The 27236-nt window shown below is 41.1% G+C and overlaps 2 protein-coding genes across 9 annotated transcripts in view; both read left to right on the forward strand.

Moving 5' to 3' along the window:
• The first annotated feature begins 4587 nt into the window (after positions 1-4587).
• On the forward strand, positions 4588-9224 carry as3mt (arsenite methyltransferase). Its single transcript, XM_029506582.1, has 11 exons — positions 4588-4796; positions 4955-4988; positions 5081-5208; positions 5290-5440; positions 5987-6123; positions 6216-6285; positions 6433-6514; positions 6594-6725; positions 7280-7419; positions 7497-7619; positions 8520-9224. The coding sequence occupies exons 1-11, from the start codon at positions 4780-4782 to the stop codon at positions 8625-8627; spliced, it is 1122 nt and encodes a 373-aa protein (XP_029362442.1). The 5' UTR covers positions 4588-4779; the 3' UTR covers positions 8628-9224.
• Positions 9225-10067: 843 nt separating this feature from the next.
• The window catches only part of cnnm2b (cyclin and CBS domain divalent metal cation transport mediator 2b), a 34700-nt gene continuing 17531 nt past the window's right edge, over positions 10068-27236 (forward strand). For 7 of the 8 annotated variants that reach the window (XM_029500478.1, XM_029500453.1, XM_029500469.1 and 4 more), the window contains exon 1: positions 10068-11777. In XM_029500478.1, the coding sequence (XP_029356338.1) occupies positions 10280-11777 (1498 nt within the window). In that variant the 5' untranslated portion in view covers positions 10068-10279. The remainder of the gene's footprint in view (positions 11778-27236) is intronic. The other variant, XM_029500485.1, reaches the window with a different exon arrangement.

Here is a 27236-nt window from a genome sequence, read left to right on the forward strand (position 1 = left end):
CACTTGTACATTTTACTTGTAGTAGGTTAGATGAGGTGGAAGATGGGACTGAACTTTGAACAGATCAAATAGTTTCCTACAGGAGGAAAGTTATACTAAAGATGGGCCATGGAGTCATAATCATCATTGTACTTTTACTTATGTAATATTTTTGACGCAGCTACTTTTACTTGTATTGGAGTAATTTTTGACAAGGAGTATCTACTTTCACTCAGGTAGTGAAGTCGTGTGCTCTGTCCACCTCTGCCCATCAGAAGTAGGGTGGGTGGTCTGGGAGACCTTGGTTGAGATTCTAAAATACTTGGGAAAAAATTTGCTCTAAGTTGTGAAACTCAGGAATTATTGCTTCTAAAATAAAAATAAATGGCTGCTGGACATATTTTAGCATCCAGCGATATGCTATTTTTCTCCTCCGAGTTGACTTGTTGCGTGAATGCTATGATATTGGAAGTCTGAAATTTCCAAGTTGTAATATAGAATTCTCACTTCCGAGTTTTACTGAATGAAGCATCCAAGCCGGCGTTTTTTTTTTTTTTCCATCGAAGTCACTGTTGGAGATGATGGAGGAGATGATGGAGAGTTTATGAAGCCTGATGTTGCTGTTGCTTGGTTTGGCTTTTTCTATCACTACTGCTTTCTTTTTCTGTTCTTTCCACCACCAGTTTGTCAGTCTGTATCTGGAAGCGTCACAGCGTCATTATGCACTCATTGTCAACCACCTTGGGTGGTGGGGGTGTCACAATGGGTGGTAGGAAGACAATTCCATCTTTTGTGATATAGTCATTTGTATTAATGAACAGTATTTATGAAAAGATAATCTGTGCATGTGTCAGACATGTGCAGTCACCAGTGAAACCAAAGTGTGAAACGGCATCAATAACATCAGTGATCCCCCAACCAGCACTACCAAATCAGCGTACTGTCCTCTTTTTCTCTGGCTTGTAAAGGTAGAGTGCATCTTAAATGCTGAACTGCTGCCACCTCCTGAAGTTATTTAACTCTCACAGCTTTGAGAATGTCAGGGTTTCCTCAATAATTTCCTCATTTAGAAGCTAACGCTGTTCCCAATCAGCACACTTCAGTATACCGTGTAAACCATAACCTCTCTGCCACATTTTCCATGCAATGAACAGGCATCATCCCACATTAACAAGCAACCGGTCAGCAGCTTCCATGTAATGTGAAGTGCGTGCATAATAGTTTGTCCTATTCTTAACCTTCTCATGACACTCATCTTTTGTATTTTAATAATACAAAGTGCTTTTACAAGTGCTCAAAGGCGCTGTTCATTTTTCACAGTATTAACTCTATGATGGATGGAAGACAAATGTCTTTGTGTGTCTCACAATCCCAGTGCTGCTGCCACTTTTCATTAACTTCTTAATAGCTGGTTTGGTTAATTAGCTCCCTCTTCCATTTCCTAAAATGCTTGTAAGAGTAGGAATGCAAATTAATGTGACGGACGTAAATCCAGATATGGCCCATGTGAGCCATTTCTCTTTGCTGGTGTTTGTGCTGTCTCCCTTTACCAGCTGGTCAGTAAGATGACTACCTCAACGCAGGCTTAGATTTCTCCACTAGTCGAATGGCAGCTATCTTCATGTTCTCACTGCAACATAACACGCACCCATCATATGTTCTCAACAACACAGATTTTAACCCGGTCGATATACTACAGTCCCATCGTCTCGTCTTGATTTATTTAGAGCTACACACATGCTGCAGATATTCACACGTCTTGCTACTCTGCCCTCAGTGAAGGTCAGCACAAATTACTTGCAGCCTGCATCCCATCCCCATCCTTCGGCTTAAATGGATCATTATCGAGTATATTTATTGTGAAGACAACTTTTCGTCTTCTGAATACGTTTCGACCTCATGAATCTCATCCTCTATTTTCTTTTCTTTGGCATCCATGTGCTCCACATTACCTTCCCATAGCCATAAATATAATTAACAAATATACCATTTATGGGCCCTGCATCAATCCTGTAGGGTGCTCCACTCTCTCCAACATATTTGCTTGATAGGTCTGACACTATTTTCATCTGGATTGATCTACCGCCACTCAGCCGCTCTCTAAAGTAACATGTCATGTAATATTCCACATAAAAAAACACTGTGGCTGCCATCTTTTGATTGCTTGAGCTTTTCTTACTTATCCTCCAGAGACAGCGCTGGCTCCATAGTGCCTCCTCTGTTCCTAAATCCGCTTTGGTAATGTAGCCATCATACCTCTTTTGTGCAGGTATCATATTAGCCTCCCACTGGTTATCCACTCCATCATTTCACAAACATGCAATGTCAAGGCAATAGGCCTGGAATTTGTCCACTTGCTGGCATCCTTACCTGGTTTCCTGACTGAATCTGATTTGTTTCCTTCCACCTCTCTGGTCTTATCGTGTTTAATTGAATGATATTAGAATCAGAATGGGAAATGCTTTAAAAATCCCCATGGAGAGATTTGGTTCATTAGAGGTGCTCTAGAGTGTAGATAGAAATATTACTCAAAAATAATTAGACTTTCAATATAGATTGAATGTAAAAATGAAATAAAAAAAAAATTAGAAATCTCCTGTATCATACGTAAAAAGGAAAAAATGAAAAGGCTATAAGTAAGTAAAGGATTAAGTTTGGTAAGGTGCAGCAGCGATGCTGCAACCAGCTGTAGTATTGCACCCTTGTTCTTATTAATTAATTAATTAATTACGTTTATTGCAGTCATAGAGCCTGATGGCCACCGAGAGGAACGATTAACAACTTCATATTTATATTTATAAACAGTCTTTCTAGTTTGACGGATTTTATTCTTCTGTTCTATACTAGACACATTTTCATTTCTCCTCTAAGATCTGGGTTCCCACTGTCCAGTCTACATAGGCCTCTCTAATGTCCATGAGCTTTTTTTTTTTTTTAAATGACCAAACATTAGTCAGGGCTGAATTTCACTGAATGGCAACAATAATTAATTAATGAAGAGTATTTTTGAACCACTCTGTTATCTGAGCTGCATGTTACTTTGGACTATGGATGGATGGATGGATGGTCTGGAGCTGGACCCAGACCCAGACCGTAGCAGTCTACAGTGGTTTTACAACATTCATGAGGTATTTCCACATTGACTTCTACTGATGGAATCAGTGGCTCTGTTCAGGGAGGAGGCCCTCGTGGCTCCTGAGTACCCTTCAGAATAATGTCTCTTTTGGCTCTTCTTTAAAAGCAGGTTTGGATTGCAAGGTTTAGCTATGAAAAGCGGACTATGATCACCATAGAGCAGTGCTTCCCTTTTGACCTCCTGGGGACCAAAGCAATAGCATAGCTTTTTCATTGCCACGCCAAAACAAAGTGTCGTTGCACACCCGCTACAGTAGGTGGCAGTGGCGCCTTCCTGCGGCGTGCCATTAAACGGTGGGAGAAGAAGAAAGACCGGCGTGTGGATTGTGTTTAAAAACTCCGGCATCAAATAAACGACCAGACATTACAATCAGGCTGACGAGTAGCTTGAGTTTGACCATTAATCCTTTGAAAGACTTCTTAATTTTAATTAAAAAAAATTATTTTATTCGTTTTCTTTTTGAGGGGTTGAAGTGTTTTATTTGCATTCGCATAAAAAACTGCAGCCAATTCAGTCATGCAAGTCACGGAGCTGACCTGATGTGGTGACCACGAATAGGGAGAAAATCCGGAAGAAAGAAAAAGGTTAAAGTGTGTTTTTCTTTATTTATTGTGCTCTGAGGCAGTGATGCTGATAAGTTTTATACATTCCTATTTGTTGACTTTAGTTACGTTTATTTTTCAGTAACAAATAGTTCAAGCAGTTGTAAATTTGTATTATAACTTATTTCCTGGAGACTGATGCCCAGTCGCATTTATTTTGTTGATTGAAAAGTGTTTAAGGTTTACCAGGATTCAGGCTCTTATGTACTATGTCCAAAATGTGAATGATGTGTGAGTGAAAAATCGTTTTAAGTTTGTCGTTTTTAGTATGTTGCATTTTATCGTTTTGTAGTTATGGATTACTCACTTATTTTAATTTAATGCAGAATGGTACAGGTGTGTCCAATCTCGTTGTAGTAAGCATACAATGACAATAAAGCATATTCTGATTCTGATTTAACTGTCGAAGTTAATGCAAATTGATGCACTTTTGCTCTTTTCAGAAAATGCACTTTAATGAAGTTAATCTTTTTGTAACTGGACGTGTCTTTCTTTTCTTTTATTTTCTTTTATTTTTTTTAGTTTTGTTTGAGATGACTACAAACACAGTACTCTACTACAACTGAGAACTTCTGACTTGCAGTAACATTTAGATCAGCTTCAAACCAGGACACAAGTTGAGCCACATCCGTGCACTTTGTGTATTTACCTCTTCGAGTTTAATCTCTGTATGCAAACTATTGTGCAAAATAAGTTGCATTGACCTGACTCCAATTAATTGAGAAAAAAAAAAGATCGTACCAGGTTTAACTTTTCGGAGTGGCTCTAACTGATAAACTCTGACCCGAATACGTCACGCCTCCTTTCTAAACTCAACCAATCAGAAACCCACAGGCAGAAAAGGGGCGGGCCCTTGTTTTGGAACCTGAACCACACTTCCTCAAACATTTACAGTAAAAGGCAGGCAGCAGCCAAACTTGGCCACAAAGATAATAATAATAATAATAATAATAATAATAGAAAAAAAACTCCATCGGCTCTCAGTAAGAAGGACTCTGCTCCCGCAGGTCACACCGTTCACCAACACAGAAACAACAGCACTGACTTCACTTGTCAGAGTCCATGGCCGAAGGAAACAGGTAACGACAGATTGCGTCGGTGTGGACGTCATTTTCACAAGGAACTGTTGATTATTTTTGGTGTAATGCTCCCATTTAAGCCAGCATGCTGTTCATTAAGGCGCTTTGTACCAGGCTAACGTGACGCTAACGTGTCTTTTATGTTCTCGTGCCCAAAGTTTCGTGAGCAGCACCGTGCACGTGGACGTCAAGGTAATGCAACCTCATTTCGCATCATGTGATTGCTGCCAATGACTTTTGGTCTCGTTGTGCTTGGGGAATGATTAGCCATTGTGCTCCTGCAGGATTACTATGGAAAGAGGCTGCAGAAAACCTCCGACCTGCAGAGCAACGCCTGTGTGGCCCCGGCCGAGCCCACACCTCCCTTCATCCGTCAGGCGCTGAAGAAAGTGCACCCTGAGGTCACCGCCAGGTCTGTCGTGGCCTCTTCTGGTCTTCACACTGCAGCAACACTTGTGCACAAAACCTTACATTGTGTTTTCATCCGCTTCAGGTACTATGGCTGTGGTCTGGTGGTGCCAGAGTGTCTGGAGGGCTGCAGGATACTGGACCTGGGCAGTGGAAGTGGGAGAGATTGCTACATGCTGAGTCAGCTGGTGGGCGAGAAGGGCCATGTCACTGGCATCGACATGACTGAGGGCCAGGTACTGTATGTCTGACTGGCTGCCGTCTCCTCCTGTTGCGTTGTATATCACTGACAGTTAAATGATGTTTGGTAAAATTCAAAAGAAGCCCTAAATAGCATTATTGAAGGCCATCACTGGCCTATAAGACAATAACCTTCCCTGAAAGACTAAATTCTCCTCAGCTGCACAATGAACAAAATCACTTTGCGATCACAATATGTTTTTTTTTTTTTCTAATTTTATTCAAAATAACAAAGATGGGAACTTTGCTAAACCAGCATATTCGCTTGCGTCTGGAAAACATTATTTGTAATCCAGGCAATATCTACAGCACCAAAACACCTATGGTGCTCGCAATGCACTATAATGTTTGGACACATTACTCCTTTTTATTAAAGAAATTGCAGCTCATGCAGTTTGGATATTGCACTTGGCCATCCAGTGATTTTTGATATATATTTTGATAAATTGTGCAGCCCTACTAAGCAGCTTGTCATTTGTATTCTGAGCATAAGAGATGAGAGATTTCATAGCCTGTGTTTTTATTTTTTTTTTTTTTTCTAGCTTGCAGTGGCCATGGCATATGTGGACCACCACATGAGGGAGTTTGCCTACAAGACACCCAATGTCAGTTTTGTCCAGGGCTACATTGAGGCCCTATCAGAGGCAGGTCTAGAAAAGAATTCATTTGATATCATCATGTAAGATATCCGTCATACTTCTCATTTTCACATTTTAATATTGAGTGATTCTTCAGATATTGAGTTATAATGCTTTTTCTGCCTCAACTTAGTTCCAACTGTGTGGTGAATCTCTCCCCTGACAAGAAGAAAGTTCTATCTGAAGCATACAGTGTACTCAAGGTACGCTGTTTTGGAGCTGTTTAAGCAAATCACCCAAGACATGATGACAGGGCCCTTAAAAACAAAACAAAGACATCTTTCGCCATTTGTGTGAATCAAACCTCATGCATACATTATCACTGTGCTGATTCTTTTTTATTTTTTTAGGATGGGGGCGAGCTGTACTTCAGTGACGTCTACAGCAATGAAAGACTAACAGAGGAGATAAAAAATCACAAAGTGCTGTGGGGTATGTCAGACTAATATCCTACTTCCATAGCAGATCATAGATGCTTGCCAGAATATGAGAGTGTGGTTTGCCTTGGCAGGCGAGTGTCTTGGTGGGGCGCTGTGGTGGAAGGATCTGCTACAATTTGCTGAAGAAGTTGGATTTAGCCCCCCACGGCTGGTAACAGCCAATGTCATCACTGTCGACAACCAAGAGCTACAGGATGCCCTGGGTGCGATACTATTTCCTCTCTCTGAGACATATTTACTTCTGTTTTGCTATTTACATGTTTCTGAAGGGAATCTCAGGGTGGGTTACACTAATGAGCAATCATTTCCAAACTGCACCAGACTTATTTTTATTTGGAAACGCTTTGCAACACATTGAAGATTTTATTGAATTCAATTGAGTCATTCAATTGTCTATTTTCTTCATTTGGATGTGCAGTTTTGAAGTAGAAAGGCTCCATTATTGCAACGATGCTAATCCTAACTTTTATCATTTGTCGTGTATTACAGTAAAAAGATCATATTGTGAGGTTAACAAGGTAAAATATTGATTAACCTTTAGTGTAATAATTTTGCTTTATAACACAAGGCTTGGCATAAATTTCCAGTGCACAGCTCCGTTAAATGTGTAACTTATGTTTACATACATCATAGAAAGATAACTTCCACTTAACATTGGTTAGTGCAACATGGCTATTTACTCAGCAAGCATAGCACACATGACATTATAGATAGTTGCATTACATTTAATTATCTCTTACTTGTTGTGGCAATACAGGTAACTTCAAGTTTGTCTCAGCCACATACCGCCTGTTTAAAGTCCCCAAAGGTAACACCAAGCCATGTCAGGTCATTTATAATGGGACTATCACTGGTATGGAAGAAAACTTCAAGTTTGACTGTCGCTACACATTCAAGGTCTGTAGCTCCTGCAGTAAACACAAAGCTTTTAAATGCCCTTTGCAATGTAGATTAAATGTGGGTGCTTTTTATAGGTCAATGAAGTGGTGGAGGTGGATGCAGAGGTTTCCAGCATCCTGACCAATTCCAGATTTGCAGCAGACTTCACTTTCCAGCCACCTGGAGGCCCCTGTGGACCCATCGGAGTCAAACCTAAGGTCAATAACACAGCTGAAAACATCTATGCCTGATTTCCCTTTGAGCACTAGATGTCAGTATGTTTTTAGTATCAGTTTGAAGAGTGTGACACACCCAGAGAGCCCAGAGTGCATATTGTCAGACATGTCTGCGTGCACCGGGATGCATGCTGCAAATTCTTATGTGCACACACTCACATAGCCATTCAAACATACATGCGCACACATCCACACGCACAAGGTCAAGCAGCTGTCTTGAGTCATAACCAGACTGTGGAGTCATGCTGGGGAACCTTGAACAGGAAGGAATGTTCCCTTTTCAACTAATAGAATACCATCTTATCAGCTCCCATGGTCTGTCTGTGCGCACACGCACGGACATGGATACACACACACACACACACACACTCACATATTTTTCAGTGACTACCCTAATCCTTTAATCACAACAGCATTCATTGCTATTGATGGTTTTCATTTTCTTTTTATGAGGAGATGAAGTTAACTTAAAATCTTCGTGATTTCTCAAAATCTGCCCCTTGGTTTAACCTTTGGACTGCCCCCGTGAGGTAAAATCTGGCCTGCGATACTTTATTTCAACCAACACAGCTAGTTGGTGATAATAGCCATAAAAAGCCTTTGGTCTTGTTCTGAAAAGCTGATTTAATGGACAACCGATGTCTGATAACAGCGGCACTGTGTGCCCTGCGAGAAAACATTCACTAAAAAGCTTAGCGTTCAACAGCATTTTATTTTGCTCTGGTGCATATTGTTCATCAAATTGATCGCCCTTTAATGTTGAAAAATATCTTTTCTACACTTTTACAAATGGTTGTGTATGAAACACAGTTATTGGGCAATACTTAAGAGGAAACTGGACCTGGTCCTAATGATTTCTACCTTGTTGAACTACTGATACAGGCAGGGATTGTGGATCCTTTTGAGCTGGCCCTTCAGCAGGAGAAACAAGGTCCAGGTTCTGACACAGGGGGGTGCTGCAGAACACAAGATGCTACCTGCTGCAAATGATGGTGACAGACCCAGCATCAGGAATTGCATGTATTAAAACAGTAGTTCACATTAACTAAATCGATGATGCCTTGCTCAGTGTCAACATAGAGAGTTTTAAAATTTTTCATTTTTTAATTAACATAAAATAATTTATCAAAATTTAAATTGATTGCATGAATATTCAATTGCAACAATTTAAATGAATCCTTGTAAATTAACGTGTGTTCAGGCTGTTCTGTTCACGTCTTTCCCAATCTCCTTCAACAGAAACTACAGAAAAGTTTCAATTATTATTTTTATATATATATATGTATTTAAAATAATATATATATATATATATATATATATATATAAATAAATGCATTAAGACAATAATCTTGCATGGAAAAAGTGTGCAAATTAGACACAAAACTTTGACGTCCATTTGTCAGCAGACTTGAAAATCTAAATCTTTACCATTCATACGTCATCAGTACTATCCCATTTTTACCAAATAAGTTATATTAACTCGGTCTGTAATTTACCTCATTTTAAACCAATTACTTGCTAGTGTTTCCAATTGCTATCAGTAGTGTAATGAAAATTATTTTGTATGACAAGAGAATAAATATTTTGAATGAACTTAATGCATAATTTTCATTTTTGCACATATGACATTGTGGGTTTCTCTTCCAATACTGTTGAAAGGGTTTTTAATTTTGGAGCAATTTGCACAATTTAATGGAAAATGCATCTGCTTTTTTTAAAATAATCCTTGAGTCTCTGCCACTGATCAATAGAAACTTTTACATAACTGTTATAGCAACAGTTCTCAAGCCAGAGGTCAAGACTTATTGAAACTCTCAGATAAACTTGAAAGAACAAAGATGTTTAAAGGGGAAAAAAGTCACATTTTTAAATATTATAAACAGAAGTTGACTAATAACTGATTACTTTCAGACCTTGAATTTTTTAAAATTCAAACAACCTGAGTTTTTTGTTTGTTTGTATTTTACTTTGTGCAGCTTGTAGCTCATCCTGATTAAAGATCTCAACTTCCCTGTGAGGAGGGATCACAGGTAAATTTAATGGCCCAGAGGCCTAAAAGTTTGGGACATAGTCTTAAAAGGGGGATGCAGTTTTCACGTATTGCTGTAGGATATAGGAGCATCAACATGGCCTCATATTTAAAAAAAAAAAAATAAATAAATAAATGACGACCTGCCAATCTGAAGGCAAACGTCACATCATGTGATGTGCTGTATTTGTGGGAGTGCAGCACATCATTGTGTCCATCCTGAGACGGACACACACACACACACACTCCTGTAGCGGGATGTGTGTTTAAAAAAAAAAAAAAAAAAAAAAAAAAAGTCACGAGTAGAGTCCTGTCCGTCTCTTAACATGAGGTGCACTTGTTTTGGATTTTGATTGGCCGAGGAGGCTGCGTACGCCCCGCCCTCTGGGCAGCGGGGCCTCCTGATTGGCCGCCGCCGTCGCCTGTCTCGGGGACATCAGGGGAGGCACGAGTTGGCCCATAAGCCTGCGCTCGCGAGTCATCAGTGTCGGACACGTAGTGGGAACGAGCAGGTCCCGATGCTCAAGTCACGGCAACCCTCGGCGGAGATGAAGGCGGACTCCGACTGGCTTTGATTTTTAACAGCCCTTTTCATTCAGGAGGTTGGTTGCCAATGGTTATCAATATGGCAGAGCCGTTATCCCAAGCGCCCACTGCTACAAAAATGGCGTCACTTAACCGGGTCCGAGCTTTGGCGATGATTTTCCTAACTGTCACTGGCTGTTGTGTCGCCCCGACAAGTGGCAAGGAAGGGTCCGAGGAGACCGTCATCATCGGGCTCCGGCTGGAGGACACGGATGACATATCCTTCATGGATAAGGGCTACCTGCGGGTGAGCGAGAGGTCTCGGGTGAAATTGAGGGTGTACGGGCAGAACATCAACAACGAGACCTGGTCCAAAATTGCCTTCACGGAGCACGAGCGGAGCAGGGCGGTGGGCGGCGTTGACAGCTCCTCGGGGGATAACCAGAGCCAGGAGGACCCGTCCGGCTTGCATCCCTGCGGCATTAGGACTTCGGATATAATTATATTGCCCAACATCATCCTGAACCGAAAGACGTCCGGAATAGTCGAAATCGAGGTCAAACCTCTGCGAAAGACAGAGAGGAGTAAAGCCTATTACCTTTGCATCGCCACCTCCACGCCGGCTGTGGCCGGGATGCACGACCCGTGGACGGAGAACACTTGGATCTACCACGACGGGGATGACACCAAAGTGATAGTGGTGGAGGAGAAAAAGTTTCTGCTGCCTTTCTGGCTCCAGGTCATCTTCATCTCCATGTTGCTCTGTTTGTCGGGTATGTTCAGCGGCTTGAATCTGGGGCTCATGGCTCTGGACCCCATGGAGCTCCAGATAGTCCAGAACTGCGGCACGGAAAGGGAGAAAAATTACGCCAAAAAAATCGAGCCGGTCAGGAGCCAAGGGAATTACCTGCTTTGCTCGCTTCTGCTCGGGAACGTGTTGGTGAACACCACGCTGACCATCCTGCTGGACGATATCGCCGGCTCGGGATTGATCGCCGTGGTCATGTCCACCATCGGAATAGTGATTTTTGGGGAGATCGTCCCCCAGGCCATCTGCTCCAGACACGGGCTGGCGGTCGGCGCCAACACCATCTTCCTCACCAAGTTCTTCATGCTGCTCACCTTCCCCGCTTCCTACCCGGTGAGCAAGCTGCTGGACTACCTGCTCGGACAGGAGATAGGAACCGTGTACAACCGGGAGAAGCTCCTGGAGATGCTGCGCGTCACGGACCCCTACAACGACCTGGTGAAGGAGGAGCTGAACATCATCCAGGGCGCGCTGGAGCTCAGGACTAAGACCGTGGAGGACGTGATGACGCCGCTGAGAGATTGTTTCATGATCCCGGGGGATGCCACCCTCGACTTCAACACCATGTCCGAGATCATGAAGAGCGGTTACACGCGCATCCCGGTCTTCGAGGGCGAGAGGTCCAACATCGTGGATCTCCTCTTCGTCAAGGACCTGGCCTTCGTGGACCCGGATGACTGCACGCTGCTCAAAACCATCACTAAGTTTTACAGCCACCCGTTGCATTTTGTGTTCAATGACACCAAACTGGACGCAATGCTGGAGGAGTTTAAAAAAGGTGAGACTGCAGCAATTTGTTCTCCGCTGTTTACACTGAGTCGTCAAAGCTGATAACCAAACATGACATTATGTCTGTCACTCACATGCCATTTCTTAAAGAGCTCAACTGAGAGGCAGAGAGAAGTGTTAGGAAAGCTCTCCTCGTCTTTAAGTGGTAAACTTTAAATTGCACAAGCTGGTTGGCCTTTCACCTGTCCACCCTCCTCCTCATGGAGGAGTCCGGACAGGCAGAATGGGGTGTCAGGTGTTAAAAGAGCTTCAGCTGCTTTCTTCAATATGCACTGATTGTAGTTCTGTCTTCATCTATAGGCCAAATTGTGTGAGTGAATCCAAAATGTCTGAAACCTGATTTTCAGGAATTAAAGGAGAAGGAGGAATTCATTATCCCCTTCGAGATTTCACTGTAAGTTCCAGGTAGTGAAGGAAGAAGAGCAGGAAGATAGGGTTGGTATTTTGGCACCTCTCATCAGGGGTGCCTCTCAAAGTATTGATGCAGCCGCATCAGTAGTGAGGTGCACTTGCCACAATCTCACTGGTCACTTCCTTTGGAGGGTGAGGAGGAGGAGGAGGAGGAGGTGGTGTCCTTATCATTCTCCATCGCTTCCATTCACTGTTAATGTTCACACGGTCTCTCTCTCTCTCTCTCTTTCTCTCTCTCTCTCTCTTTCTCTCTCTCTCTCACCCCCCTCTTCCTCTTCCTCCTTTCTGTCTCTCTCTCCTCCTCTCTCCTTGACTTCCTCTCATTCATTCATTCATTCATCCCTTTTCTCCCTCTTTTCCCTTCCCTCCATCTCTCTCTCTCTCTCTCTGATTTGTGAATGCATTAGGACATGTGGGAATGGTGCAACGGCAATGCTAAGGTTATCAGGTGGGGGCATCTTGTTTGAGAACCTGCTTAAATCCCTCTCTACCTCTCTTGTGCTTGCCTCTGAGTGATGGTGGCGATAACTCCTTTTGCCCAGCCCTGGAATGCAGTCGTGTGGATAATGAATAACAGCCTCTAACACCCTCGAGCCCCCCATGTGTTGTGTGTGTGTGTATGCGCATAGTGTTTGAGAAAGATGTTTACCTCACCCATGGTTTACCTGATGTTTTGCATAGCCACCCCCTCTGTTGTTGCTTCTGACTGTGTTATTCCTGGCACTGTTTGTCAATTCGTCTCTCTTATATGAAGCTATAGGACTGATGGACAGGCATCCGTTCAGCAGCTAGCAAATTTGTTAAAACTGAAAGTGTAAAAAAAAAAAAAAAAAAAAAGACAAGTATGATGAATGCATTGCATGCTAATTGGAATATTCACTTTACTTTAAGGGGATTAATTGGGCACAGAACAAATCATTGAGCTCCATTACCAGAAATTAGGCGTAGATCTCCCTGCCAAATTAGCATTACATAATACACTAGTTGGGGGCTGTTGTTTATTTTCATCACAGCTAACTATTTGCAGACATTCACTAGTTTTCTAAGAAAAGCAAGTATTAAGTTAGTGACTGCACAGCATTAGCTCATGTTGTCACTGTAATGATATGACTGAACATGACCCTGCCGTAAATTTCTCCTTATCCTTATCACATTTTATTTAATTTTTATGTTGAATTTGCTTGTCTGACGTCAGGATTCTCTCTAAGTGTTAAAACTCTTTGCTGAACTTATTTTTTGGTTTGTGGACCTGTGTGCTGAAACTCAATATCTTAAATTTAAAGGCAACCTTTTCTTATACAGAGAAATTGCAATTGTAGTGCATACTAGTACCCCGTTTTCTAACATTTGGCATAAAGTATTTGGCAGATTAGCTGCAGCCATAGTGACAGTGACAAACAGAAGCTTGGAATAAGTGTTTGTTATTGAAGTGTGATAGCAAAGTTTGCCCTGCTGGTGCAGGATCAGTGACCAAACAGAATCTGCTGCTATACATCAAGCTTATTTGTTTTGACTAAGAAACATGTGTTCTGATCATGTCCATATAGCGAAAAACAGCAAAACAAACTTGAAATTCTTGAAGGCATTGTTATGACCCATTATTTTGTTCTCTAAATTATTCAGGAGAAAAGTCAACAAATTCAGCTATAGAACAAAATGCAAATCATGTATGAGTTATATATGGACATATTTTTATAGACTGCATTATTGACTTAAAGACTAATACTATGTAATGAAGTTAATTTACAAAGCCCTTTTCAAAGAGGCACTCCCGAGCTTTTCTTCCAAAGTGTAGTTTGGGTTCATTTATGTGTTACTCTGCTGCCATAACCACTCACTCCAGTGCATCAGGTAATTTCCCATATTCTCTCTAACCTAAACAATAACTACTCATCTGTGAACATGACAGATACTAACATCATTTATGTCCTGGTTACATGAGAGCGTCATTGTAACACAAGTCTAGATTAGACTAAATGTTGCAACAGCTCTGTGGCCACTTGGTGTTTGACGACTATAAAATCATATATACTTTCACATATTTTTCAAAACACAGAGAATAACCTTTTGAATAATTTCCATATTCTGGAACATATTGTTTAATAAACCAAACATTTTCTTATGATTTCCGTAATATTGATTTGTCATGTAGCCCATGTTGATTAGGTTGAATAATAGCCTAAATTATAAATAAAGTGACATCTACATAGCGTTCATGTAAACCAAATAACAAGTTAATCACCGACTAATGTAAAAATGTTTTGCTGTGCGGCCTGTTCTCTACTGAAGTCAGCGACAATTTATGAATTCTGTTTTTTGCCATTAAGAGAAACTTGACATGTTCGCGTTATGTTGCCAATAAACTTGTTACCGTTGATCCAGTAGTGGGTCTGGTGTGCAGTGGCTGAGGCAGTGTCTCTGTGGCTGGCCCTGCGCCAGAGGGAATTCGCCTTTCGGCTTCTCATGGAAGGCATAAGCAACTGTTGTAGGGAGGGCTGCAGGGTTAAAGTTTCCTGTCAATCTGGCTCTGTTCGTAGCGCACACTCAATTCAAAGTGCTTTGTATTGTAAGTCATTGTTAATCAATTTAATGCCACTTGCAGAGCTGCATAGTCATCTGAAGTCTGCTACAAAAACGACAAACCCACAACATGTTGCTCATATTACAGACTGTGTTGGAGCAGCTGGTGTTCTTTTGCATTGGATCTGAACTTTTTGAAAAGGTGTTTAGTCTGTATGGTTGTGATTTTGTAGGAGATTTTTTTTTTTTTTTTTTGGGTACTCTCTGTACAACATTACATAACTCAGTATAACGCTCATTATTCCATTCAGTGAGGCTCCTAATCTACAGAAATTAATGTTGCCCTTAAAGAAAGCAGAACTACAGAAAAGAAACGTTTTCAGACCTTTAGATCCTGAACCCTGCTGTGTTTCACATTGCTCGACCCAGGCCCTAGGTCAGGGTTTACAGTTAGCTTCATGTGGGAGCTTTTTAATTCGGGCCGACACCTTTCTGGAAACTTCTGACCCCCTTCATTAATTGCTCTCTGTCTGCGATTGAAGCAATTACTGTCATCCAGCAGCTGCTTGTCAAGCTGCAGGTTTGCTGGTTAATGAGTGGATCAGCGTGTCCCATTTTGGACCAAACCAACTACCTGAGTCACAAACATGCATTTAGCTGCCCCTTCTGACTTCCAAGTAATGTGGGATATTTCTGAAAGTGAAAGTTGTCCCCTCACTCACATGCGGTGTGACCAGCCCTGAGTGAGGAGGAAGGGATCAGCTGTGCGGCGGCTTGGAGCGCTCAATTCAGGTTATGCACAGGTATTCCTCTCCACCACTCTCCGTTTTCCGCCCCTGGGGGAGGCAGGCCACTTGCCCAAATTGTATATGGCAATCCAGAGTGGAACTGGGACTTGACCCAGCCAAAGCAGAGAAAACTCCCCCCCATTAGTTGTCTTCCTTCTTCACTAAAAACAGGTCGCAGGCATACACATACACTCAGTCCTTATTATTTCTGACACTCATTTAATTACTGCACCATTTGTCACTGCCGCAGGGCTCCATATGTGCCTTGTTATGGCAGGTATATGAGCCATTATGTAAATATGATGGCTCCCTACAGTTCTCACTTCAAAGCCCCCAGTGCGTGTGATATTTTCCTCCACATTCACTGCAGTCCTCACTCATCTGAAACCCTGCAGAATATCAGGATCTTAATAACGTATGCTCAGCAAGTCCTCCACAGCCCCATCTATATGTGCCTCACCCTCTCAGAGTATACCCGTCCCAGTGTAAAAGAGCCTACATGAGGCCTGGCACGTCTTGAACTAGTTTCCCAATTGCTGCAATATAGGCCAATCTATGCTTAATTCAGATTCAACAGCCTTCACGGTCTCTTTGCTCAGTACTTTGTCTTAAAGTGAAGCTCATTCCTTCCTTTAGCGGCCTGGGTGAAAAACTTAAAGCAATTTTGTGTTTTGCTTTGGATGGTGATATTCTTTCTGGGTGTTTGTGTGGAGCGTATCATAGCAAATGTCTAGAAAGCGTGTTGGAGTGTTTGCCTGGTAACCCTTGGTGCTAACGCTGCAACAAGGGTTGGGATTAAATGGCATCATGTTGGTAAGAACACTTAATGTTTCCTGATGAGGGACACCCTTTTGAACTCAGCAAGACTTCTCCTGCCAGCCGCTCACTTTATCAGAACTAATTACCTCAAATCAAAGGTTGTCTACATTTCACTATACTTTGTGTTACCGGAGATGGCATTAGTAGTAGATTATCTCTTGCAGGGAATGTAATCTTTGAATAAACGTACTTACATGTAGCGAGTGCATGCTACAAGCAGCATAGCCTTTAAATCACATCAGTTGTGTTGTGTTTCACTCATCTATTCAGGTGCATGTCCTTCTTTGTGGCACAGACTGCGGCCTCACTACATAGATAGTTTATGAAAACATATATTTTCGTTTGGTTTCGTATGGACTTATGTGCCTTAAATTCAGCCCATTTGGCAGGACTTTATGAAACAACCAAAAACTGCTGTTGTGGCAACCTGTTGTGTGGTAACTTGTGTGCTGTTGACTCCCAAGACAGACAAGAGCAATGCAAGATGGTTTGTATATTTTAGGCTTAGTTTATTAAAATCACATCATTTTCATCCCTGCCAGCAGTTTTTCAAGAGTATTATTTTATTTCTTATTTTACAGAGACTTGTTGAAATTCTCTAATTCTCTAATTCACAGAAGGCCTGTCACAATTATTACATGATCGCGATCATTTCAGCTGATTTCACAATCCCTTGTGCTGTGTGGTGGTGCTGCATGTGTATATATGCAGGCGCCTGATGTAAAGGAGGTTTAAAGTTTAATTTACTGGTCAGAAGCCACAAAAGGCTCATAAATTGCTCCTGTCTTCTCTTCTGTCTTGTCTTCTCATTTATTTAATCAATAGAAGTGACTCTTAATGCATTAATCAGTAATTTGAATGATTCTTGATACTGAATTGTGCAGCTTTAAAGGTCTGTTAACAATTAATGTTTTCAGAATTTCTGATTTACATGACCAGATGCAGACAGATTTGAATTATTTACAACACAAAATTTCCTCTGTTTTGGCTTCTGGGGTTGTTTTGTTTTTGCACTAGTCAAGCTGTGTCCTTGAAATCACAACCAAGGGAAGTTTCCATAGAGATCGTTTAGCAGCAGTAACTGTGATGAAATGTTCATTGAAAAGTCTCTCAGCTGATAACAAACTCACGGATGTATGCACGTGGAAAATTGCAGTTGACATCACTGTTAGTTTACATTAGTATGCTTTGAAAACCATTAACTATCCTTTAAAACAAGGTGATAATATAATATTTTCATATTTTGAATTTGTTTGAATTTCATTTGAGTTTTTAATTTTAGTTGAGTTTAAATTTGCTTTTAGCAAGTTTGCTCATTTAGTTGTGGCTAGTTTGTGGTTTCCTAAAGTTTCAGTACTTTAGGTTTTGATAATAAATAAGTGATAATCATAAGTGATTTGTTTAGAGGCCAGATAAAAAATGGTTATGCCAGCAAACATCAAGCCATTTTAAAAAAATTTATTAACTGGTAGCAGACAAAAAACTTTCCACGTGAGAAAATTATAAAAAGGTAGTATTAGTCAATGTGTTTGTGTCATTAAAGTTCAACTCAACAATTACAATGAAAAGAGAATCTGTACTCTAGATGAAGATACGCAAACAGTTGACACAAGATACAGCCTGAAGTGTGATATTGTGTTTCTGAGATAAAATACAGGTTGAGTCAATGTTAGGGAAAAAAAAAACTTCAAAAACCTCAACAAACTCTTGAGATTTAAATTCATGTAGAAGAACCAATTCATCAGCAAACTGGATAAGTCGCAGGGGCTGCACCTCTGTGATTCATCACGGCAGTGAATTAACAGGAAAACACTTGACATCTTTAATACAGTGACTGTTTTGGACATTTAAAGCAGTGGTCGTACACTGTAAGTCACCACTCCATCTGTCACGGCTCACAAGTTAGAAAATAGCTACACAAATGTATGGCTAAAGTGATTTATCAATCATTTTTGTTTCTTTCAGAACATATTTTCCATAAAATACAAAATGTCTTGTTAACTGTAATTTTTGGTAAAGAGAAAAAAGTTTTTGCAGATAGTTTTATTTCTTAAGTTTTAGCCAACAATAATAACTTTGATGTAAAATCATAAGCTTGTTCTATTTAAAGCTGTCACTATAGTGGGGATAGATTTTCCGTGTTGTATACAACATAATTTATTATTAAAAAACGTAAATGTTACATTTATTGATTGCAACGTAAAATAGAAATGAATGAGTACGTGATTGACTTTTAGTGATTTAGACATCGTCTGGATTGAACTCTTGTGTTTGTTGTGTTAGAAGACTGGCTTTTGAATTGGCCTACATTCTTCGGATTCTGGTACAACATGGAGTAGGCTTTTAAGACCCGATTAGTACAACAGTTGAGGAGTGTGAATGTAGGAGCGGTGCATTCCCAAAGCCTGTCTGTTCTGGCATTATGACTTTTCTTTACGTTTATTTTCTTCCCGGTGCCTCATACTACGGCTTTAACTCATATACGGCAGAGCAGTTTTGGTCCTGATTTACCATCCAGTGTGGAGAAAAAGGTAAAATGTTCGCCCAGTGTGTTCTCAGGTAGGCTGTGCTTTTGTGCGATACTACCTTACGACTCCTGCTTTTGTTGTTCACCATACAAAGAACTGTGTCAAAGTCAGTTTGCTATATTTGGCCTCAGCCTCCAAATTTGTCCCACTTGACAAAACTTTGTGTAACAAACGATGCGTCAGAAAATAGAAAATAAATGCTTCAATGAAAAAAAGACAATCAGAAACCATATAAAAAGTCCCGCTGCCTTGAAGATGACATGTTACGAAACATCATTTGAAGAGAAAATTGCATGGATGTGTTTTGATCCAAACATATGAAATCTGGCCTCGGTATGGCAGATTTTAGGTTCAAACAGTCTATCTGAATGCTGCTGGTAGAGTGACAATGGGCTTTTATGAAAATTTGAGACACTTATTGTACAAGGTATAGTGGTGTTATTGTTTCTTGTGCTTTTTTTAAGCTCGCTCTGTGGGGAAATAACAGTGACATGTATTGTATGAACTGCCAAAAACATCTGCATGGCACAAGTTTCAAAGGCTATTCTTCTTTGGCTCAGTTGTAGAAATCATATCATGTCATTTCACTCACTAATGACTCATTTCATTTGTTGTCACTTCTGATGATGAAGAAATCTTTTGATAGTTTTGTGTTGTGGATATGGTTAAGGAGCTGGTCTGCTTCCAGCACATGTTGCCTAGGATCTGTAGTCATGCACTACTGAGCAAAATTTGTTATTATGCAATCGAGAATACAGCCGCCCCCATGTTCCTCTTAATAAGCCAGTTCCCAAAACACAGATCACACTGGACCTGTTTTTGAAGGACCAAGGTGTTAACAGGGTGCTTTGGCTTCATTGTTGACACGATAGAAGCACACTCACCCTAAGAGCTGAGCAGCAGTGTGTGTAGCATGAGCTAACATCACCATAACATTACTGTTTTTTAGAGTAAACTGTTCACAATTTAAACAATTATTCAAATTCAAATGTGGGCAAATAAAAGCGAAAATAACCATTTTTGTTTTGTTTTGTTTTTTTTGCTATCCTAATGGCATACCATTTCCTAATCAATTTCTTTTATGAGAGACTTGTTAATGGAGATTGAATGGCTCAAGGCATTTGTGAGTTCAATGGCAAATCTCAAAGGAAAGTACAATTAAGAATATAATTGGATTTAATTCAGTAACATTCAAAGTTGACATTGTGAGAACTAAAACCCATAAAAGCCAGAACTTTATTTATGTCATCAAGTTTAGATAACTCATTTTGCATTTCAATGCAGATTTCTCTTTCTCCAAATTAAATGTAATTAAAGTTTCATTTTCAAATTAATAATTTACGAAGAAATCTATAATATAGTATTAGCGCAGCTCTCCGTTCTTTGTGCTGCTGCTGAGAGGAAACTGTCATAGACATGTTTGTTTTTGCTGCAGCTTGTCTTTAAGATATTATCATAGTAATTTGGGTGTTGTGCATTATGTCATTCTTATGAAATGGAGGGAAATTGCTGCAATTAGTGTCCCTGTATGATGATTAGGAGGAAGAGAAGAATAATGATGATGGTAACAGTGCTGCAGTAATAATTAGGTCTTATTATCAGAGGCTGGAGCATGGAAATTTTTTGGAAAAAAAGATTTGCTCTTAAAATTAGGCAAATTTTTCACACAGTATACTGATGAAGTTACTGAGCACAATACCATAATGACACAAGAAGGTTGTGAGTCAGCTTCCATCCTCTATCAAACATATACAGTCATTATTTTGGAATATTTCAATCAAATGTTCCTCCCCTCTCTCCTCTCGTTTATTTTTTTTTATTTATTAGCACTTGCATATGATCTATACAAAACTTTATCTTTATGTAGTTAATGTCTCACTCTGACTGGAGCTAAAAGGAAAATAAGGCCCATTCAGGCTGTGCCTCACAGAGGGACAGAAAGCCCTCCAGCTTGGTCAGCCTGGTAACCAGGCTCTGTGCAGCACACTTGGGGAAGCAGAGCCACTTGCTTGTGCAGCAAGTCCCATCCCCCTCCTCCCACATTCCCTCTCTCCCTCTTCTCTACATATTGTCCTCTTGCCCATTTCCCTCAGTGTTATAAATTACAAGCGACACAAACCTCCAGGCCTAATGCCCTGCCATGGACGCTTTCCAAGCTGCACTTTTTGGAGAGCCAAGAGGCTGGCTTCATTGATAACACCGGGCACACTGTCCGTCTCTCCATTTACTGGCAGAAGGAAAAGCCCAAGTTGGGCCCTTCACAGGCCCGAAAGACACCAGCACTTTTTACAATCAGCTGATGGAGCCTGCTTTTCTGAGGTTTCAGCAGTGGAGCTGTTTCATTTCAGTCAGCCCTGAAAAACATAAATGATAAACAGAACATAAATTTAGGATCAAACTTTACACTTAATCCTAAAGGATGGCTTATGATTTAATTGTTAGTGAGGGTTTATTGATTTAGTCCATGGGAAACTAATCTAGTCATTTTGGGCACATTTGGAAAATTCTCACACCGCCATGTTGGTGTCTGAGAAATTGGCACCAGCTCCCTGTACGCATTTATTAGCATAAGCCAATGGGCCATGAAGTGTCATTCTCAAAAGTGCATGTGACCATTTTGTGTGCTCACACCCCCAAAGTGATATTGAAGGGGAAAATCCACCCAAAATAAACCTTGACAACTAAAAGGAGCTCTATCTCAAGAATAAACGTTTTCTTTCATCACAACTTCCAGTTAGTTGCCATCATTTCAAAGCAAAGAAAACATTTACTATCTTAAATCCCCATTAGATACATATATGCCTCTCACAGTAGCTTCTAAAACACTCAATACAAATTGCTTTCTCACAGGCTTAATTGTGAACAAAGAAAAATCAGTCATATATTCTGCATATTCTGGTTTTTACTTTTTCTGCAGTAGCAAAAAGCGATTAGAGAGAAGATTTCTCTTCAACTGTTTCTACTCTACAGGCACAGATGCATTTTTAGGTCAATCAGTTCTCTTGGTGTGTCTTCCTTTATTCCCTCACTGGTGTCTCCCAACTAACAGCAAAGGGTGGGGGGTTGGGGGGGGGCTGCTGCTAGTAGAGCCCCACTATGGGCTGCAGGCCCCTGCCACTGCTCCAGCTGACCCTCCAGACCCAGATCCAGCCTCCAAGTCTCAACCCCATTCGCAGCTGACCTTCCAGTTTGAATTATTATTCCTGTCCTGTTTGGCTCCGTTGCAGATGGTGCATTTGGTGTGTGACTGTAGTATTTTGGTTGTTTTCGGTCAGTCTTTAGTCTCAATGTCGCATTCTTGTGCTTCAGAAGTCAGCTGTCAGTGCTTGTTGGTGACTTTACTGTTTCAAATTATGAAATAGTGCTTCTACTTTTGGCTGGATTTTCCCTTTTGGGGAAAGACTTAACCCAAGCTAAAGGCCAGGTGATTTCATGACTGATGGTTAATTAGTCACCTGGTGGCCGTTAAGTTAAGAAGCTGTGTTTATGGCTATTTGAGTATCACAGGGTCAAGACCTTCATTGCTTTCATTCATTCATATTCTACCGCTTATCCGTTTCTGGCGGGGGGGGGGGGGGCACTGGATCCAATCCCAGCTCACAATGGGCGAAGGCAGGGTACACCTTGGCCAGGTCACCAGTCCATCACAGGGCCAACACACAGAGATAGACAGAGACCAACAACCACTCACACTTACACTCAGACCCACAGACACCCCTAAACATGCATGTCTTTGGACGGTGGGAAGAAACCGGAGTACACGGGGGAAACCCATGCAGGCACAGGGAGAACATGGAAACTCTGCACAGAAAAGCTCCAGGCTGGGAACCAAACCTGCAAATTTCTTGTTGTGAGGCAACAGTGCTAACCACTATGCCACCGTGCTGCCCTCATTGCTTTCAGCAATTAATTATTCAACATCATTGACACTCTTTGCTCAAGGCTGCTCACGTGCAGCATTTCACTATTTCAATTAACACAAACTTTGATGGTAAAATGATAAAAGTAATCATGGTAATTGTCACTACAGTGTGAGTGAGCAGAACTTTAGCCATTAACTTATTATGGTACCAACTTAAAATGTTAATATATTAACATGCTGATTGATATACCTACAGCTACATTACAAATGAAATCTCTTATAAAAAACAAAAATAGTGCAGTTAAACATGGGTTCCCGAAGTTCTTAATCCTCATTTTGCAAACCTTGCACACTTTGAAGCTCATTTTAAGTTCGGTCTTCCCAGGCATTCAGTAAATAGGGCCCTATAAAGTCTGTGATCACAAAAAACTGAATTCTTTATAAACACGGAATAACACGGAACTGGCCAACATTTTACATAATTTTTTTTTCCCCAGAATAAAAATAAACGTATCTGTCAGGAAAATGCTCCAAGGGGGGGTCGCTAATAATGCACGTCCCCCTGCCCGTGAATGAATGAATGAATGCGGTGACTTGAGTGTAGTGAGCGCGGTTCATTTCCCAGTGGGGGCACCTGAACATGTCTAGGTTAATTGATGTAGATGTACCTGGTGACCTGAGCAGTGGTGTAGTGGTTAACGCTGTTGCCCCGCAGTAAGAAGGGTACAGTTCAATTCTTGGTGTGGGCACTTGAACATGTTAATTAGGTTAGTTAAGGTAATAGGTTAATTGGTGATGAGTAATGGACTGGGCCCACCAGTAGCTAGACTGGACCAGACTAGACTGGTGATGGCATCCCTCCAGAGACCAGACAAGACCACACTAGACCAGACCCCTGCAGAGACTAGAGACTAGACCAAACCAGAGACTGCAGAGAATAGAGACCAGACCAGAGACCGGACCCCTGCAGAGAGTAGAGACTAGACCAAACCAGAGGCCGGACCCCTGCAGAGAATAGAGACCAGACCAGAGACCAGACCCCTGCAGAGACTAGAGACCAGACCCCTGCAGAGACTAGAGACTAGACCAGACCAGAGACCGGACCCCTGCAGAGAATAGAGACCAGACCAGAGACCAGACCCCTGCAGAGACTAGAGACCAGAGCCCTGCAGAGAATAGAGACTAGACCAGAGACCAGACCCCTGCAGAGACTAGAGACTAGACCCAACCAGAGACTGGACCCCTGCAGAGAATAGAGACTAGACCCAACCAGAGACCGGACCCCTGCAGAGAATAGAGACTAGACCAAACCAGAGGCCGGACCCCTGCAGAGAATAGAGATCAGACCAGAGACCAGACCCCTGCAGAGACTAGAGACTAGACCCAACCAGAGACTGGACCTCTGCAGAGAATGGAGACTAGACCCAACCAGAGACTGGACCCCTGCAGAGAATAGAGACTAGACCAGACCACACCAAACCAGAGATAACATACGCGCATGCATATGTTCCAGAACCGGCTCTGTGGTGACGTCGGGATGTCCCATGTACAAAATGTAGGCAGACAGCCTGTGGATTTGTTTTATTATTTTTTTTAAATCGTAGTAGTAATTGTAGTTCTTAATTGTAGTAAATGTGAGTAGCAATTCTTATATGAATCAATTTTTTTGGCCCTGATAATAATAGTGTCTTGATACAGTGGATTTGCAAATGAGTAAACAGCAACTCTATTTATAGTCAGTGGCAACCTGATGAATCTGCGTAGACGTAATAAAAACAATGTGAGGATGCAGGACATTCTTGCGGGTTTCATGTTTTCTCCAACAGCCCACATTCTCAAAGCTTATTGCACAAAGCACGGGAGCTTTTTTTATCGAGTACTTAGCTCATTGTAGCTTTAAGGATTTCGCCCGGCTAATTGTTTTTATCGAGGTATTAATTATGAGTTTTAAAGCTCCAAGTACTCTGTGCCAATAATGCGTGTTTTCAGGTGTTAAATTAGTTTCCTCTTTCTGTGTCACAAGTGAAGAGTGTGTCAAATAGTTCAGCGGCAGTAATGAGGGTGCTATGTGACAAATCAACGCTCCAGAAGTTTGTTGCTGCAAAGAGGTAGTTCTAGTAAAAACATATATTGCAGTACTTTATTGCACCCTTGCTTTCAAGCAGTGTGTTGTTTTACTATATGAAGATTAAAAAACAATACGAAGTGCTTACTGCGCACAAAATCTGTTTCTACTTAACTTCTACTTAAGTTGACTGAACTTTAAATATGCCGTATATGAAGGGAACTAGATAAAGAACTGAATTCTGAATGACAGCATTTTCAAATGAAAGAAATTACTAAATAATTTTCACTTCAGATGCAATTGACACTACATGATGTGATGGAACAGCTTAAATTTACAGTGAATCAGCATTTAAAGCATCTTCAGCCATGATGTATTTGAAATTCTAAGACAAGATTGTATGGAGATATTTCTCCATGTCTCCCTGCAGCCCATTACAGAGACGCCACGGTCACTTTGCTGCTCTGTCCTAATAGATCTGGAAACTGAACAAACCTTTTTGGCAGCTAACAACCAATCACACATCTCCTCCTTTACAATGTCCTGCAAGCTACTGCAACCCACAAGCTAACGGTGGGACACTGGTTAAAATGATGTTTATGGTTAGTTGGATCAGATCACAAGCTTTTTTTGTGTGTACAAAGAAATAAAAGAATTAAAACAAAGGAAAGTGATCATATATTTTTTTTATTTAATTACCTTTAAAGAAATAGTAAGGACTAGTAGTTTACGTACTTTCATTGATGAAATTTGTGTTTGTATCAGCTGTGTTGAGCTAAAAAGAGGCTACATACCCTTTTTACAGGCCCATTAACACAGAGTCACTTTGACTGGGATATGTGCTCAGTCACTGCTATTTTTCAAACAAAATGTTCAAACATTTAATAACCCAACATTAAAGGCTTCTGTTCTTGTCTTTATATACACATTACAGGATCAAGAAAAAGCGTATTTAACTTTTGGCAGCACCCTGTGAGCTGTTTCACCCTGCTTCATGTCTTTATGCTAAGCCTGACTAAACACCTTCTGGCCTCATCTCTATATTTAATGCGCAGCGATTTATTTTTTGCAACAATAACGAATACAAATGAAAGGTATTACTTTTTCCTGATGTTATGTGATCTGCAAGCACTAGATAGCACACTCTATCCAAAGTGCAACAAACTGCAGTTTCTGCATTCTGACCTTCTGTCCTGGGTGTCACTATTGCATCAAGTTTTCACATAGAGCTTTAAGGAGTATGTATGTGTGTCCATGATGGACTGTGTGTACTGAGTAAGCTGCTTTTTGTTGGCATGCACATGTTCTAAACTGCAAGTACGTCCAAACTACAGCAATATCAGAAATCAATATGACACCAGCAGTGAAACTTAATCAACAAATGTATTCCCAGCATGAGATAATTAATTCTCAAATAAAACAACTAATTTCATCAAGTCCTCCTATTGTCTCTGCCAAAAGAATAGCTGTGATGAGACAATTTTGCATACAGAAATTCATAAAGTTCAAATTTGAACAAACTTAATTTTCCTTTCAAGATCTTCTTCCGCTTTAAAAAAACAAAACAAAACACCCAGTTCTTGTCATGGTTGTATGATGTGCTCACCATTCAGAAGTTGCAACACTCACATAACAGAGCAGCACCTGACCACAGGCCCATTCATTTATTCCCACTGGTTTCCCATTGATGCCTCTCCTTATGACTGAGGCCCAAAGGAATCTCCACCCAGGGGACCCTTCAACAACAAACGCAGCCAGCTACGACAGCAAGCTGCTTCTCTGAATGAACAACAATGTAATTCCAGCAGTGTGCGTCTGTGTGACTGTACTGTATTTGTGTGTGTGTGTGTGGTGAAGCACCACTGGCTAGTAGCAGCAGAATGATCTTGTGACTAAGGCCTCTTAATGATGGTTAGGAGCTATGAGCAGACGTAACGTCTCTGCCTTACCCTGATTAGTCCATATCATGCTAACTGAATAGTTTGACCCAAAGGCTGTCTAAGGCCACCGAAGCATCAGTAACTCAATGCAAACACCTGACCAGTGGTTGCCCCACAGAAATAAGTCTGTGTTAGGCTGAGTTAAGAGTTTTTCAAAGGGTTCATTTGAGTGAGAAGGTGGATATTTACTGTCTCCTAAGTCACAATGAACTGGAGTGTATCTCAGGTTGTATTGAGTGACCACAGGCCCACCTTGTTTCACATCCAGGCCACTTCCTACAAATGGACAGTGCATGATATAATATTGGTGCAGGTAGTTCCACAGGCATTGTAGAGTGATAGACTATCTCTCACCCTATTGGATATTTCAGACACTGGCAAGCAGGCTTTTTTAGGCTGGTCCATCATAGCCTCAACTTCACATCTATTCTGCTGCTGTGTCATAACAGTGGAAGTAGTGATGTAATGATCACATTCAATATGTCCTCTGTAGGTGCATATCTTGTTAGAACTAT

The sequence above is a fragment of the Echeneis naucrates genome, chromosome 1 (genome assembly GCF_900963305.1).
Source record: "Echeneis naucrates chromosome 1, fEcheNa1.1, whole genome shotgun sequence".
Taxonomy (NCBI): Eukaryota; Metazoa; Chordata; class Actinopteri; order Carangiformes; family Echeneidae; genus Echeneis; species Echeneis naucrates.

What these genes read in the sequence shown, in the direction of transcription:
- as3mt (XM_029506582.1), top strand. An exon ending in CCGTGCACGTGGACGTCAAG is followed by an intron (nt 4,989 to 5,080) that starts GTAATGCAACCT and finishes GTGCTCCTGCAG; the next exon opens with GATTACTATGGAAAGAGGCT. An exon ending in CACCCTGAGGTCACCGCCAG is followed by an intron (nt 5,209 to 5,289) that starts GTCTGTCGTGGC and finishes CATCCGCTTCAG; the next exon opens with GTACTATGGCTGTGGTCTGG.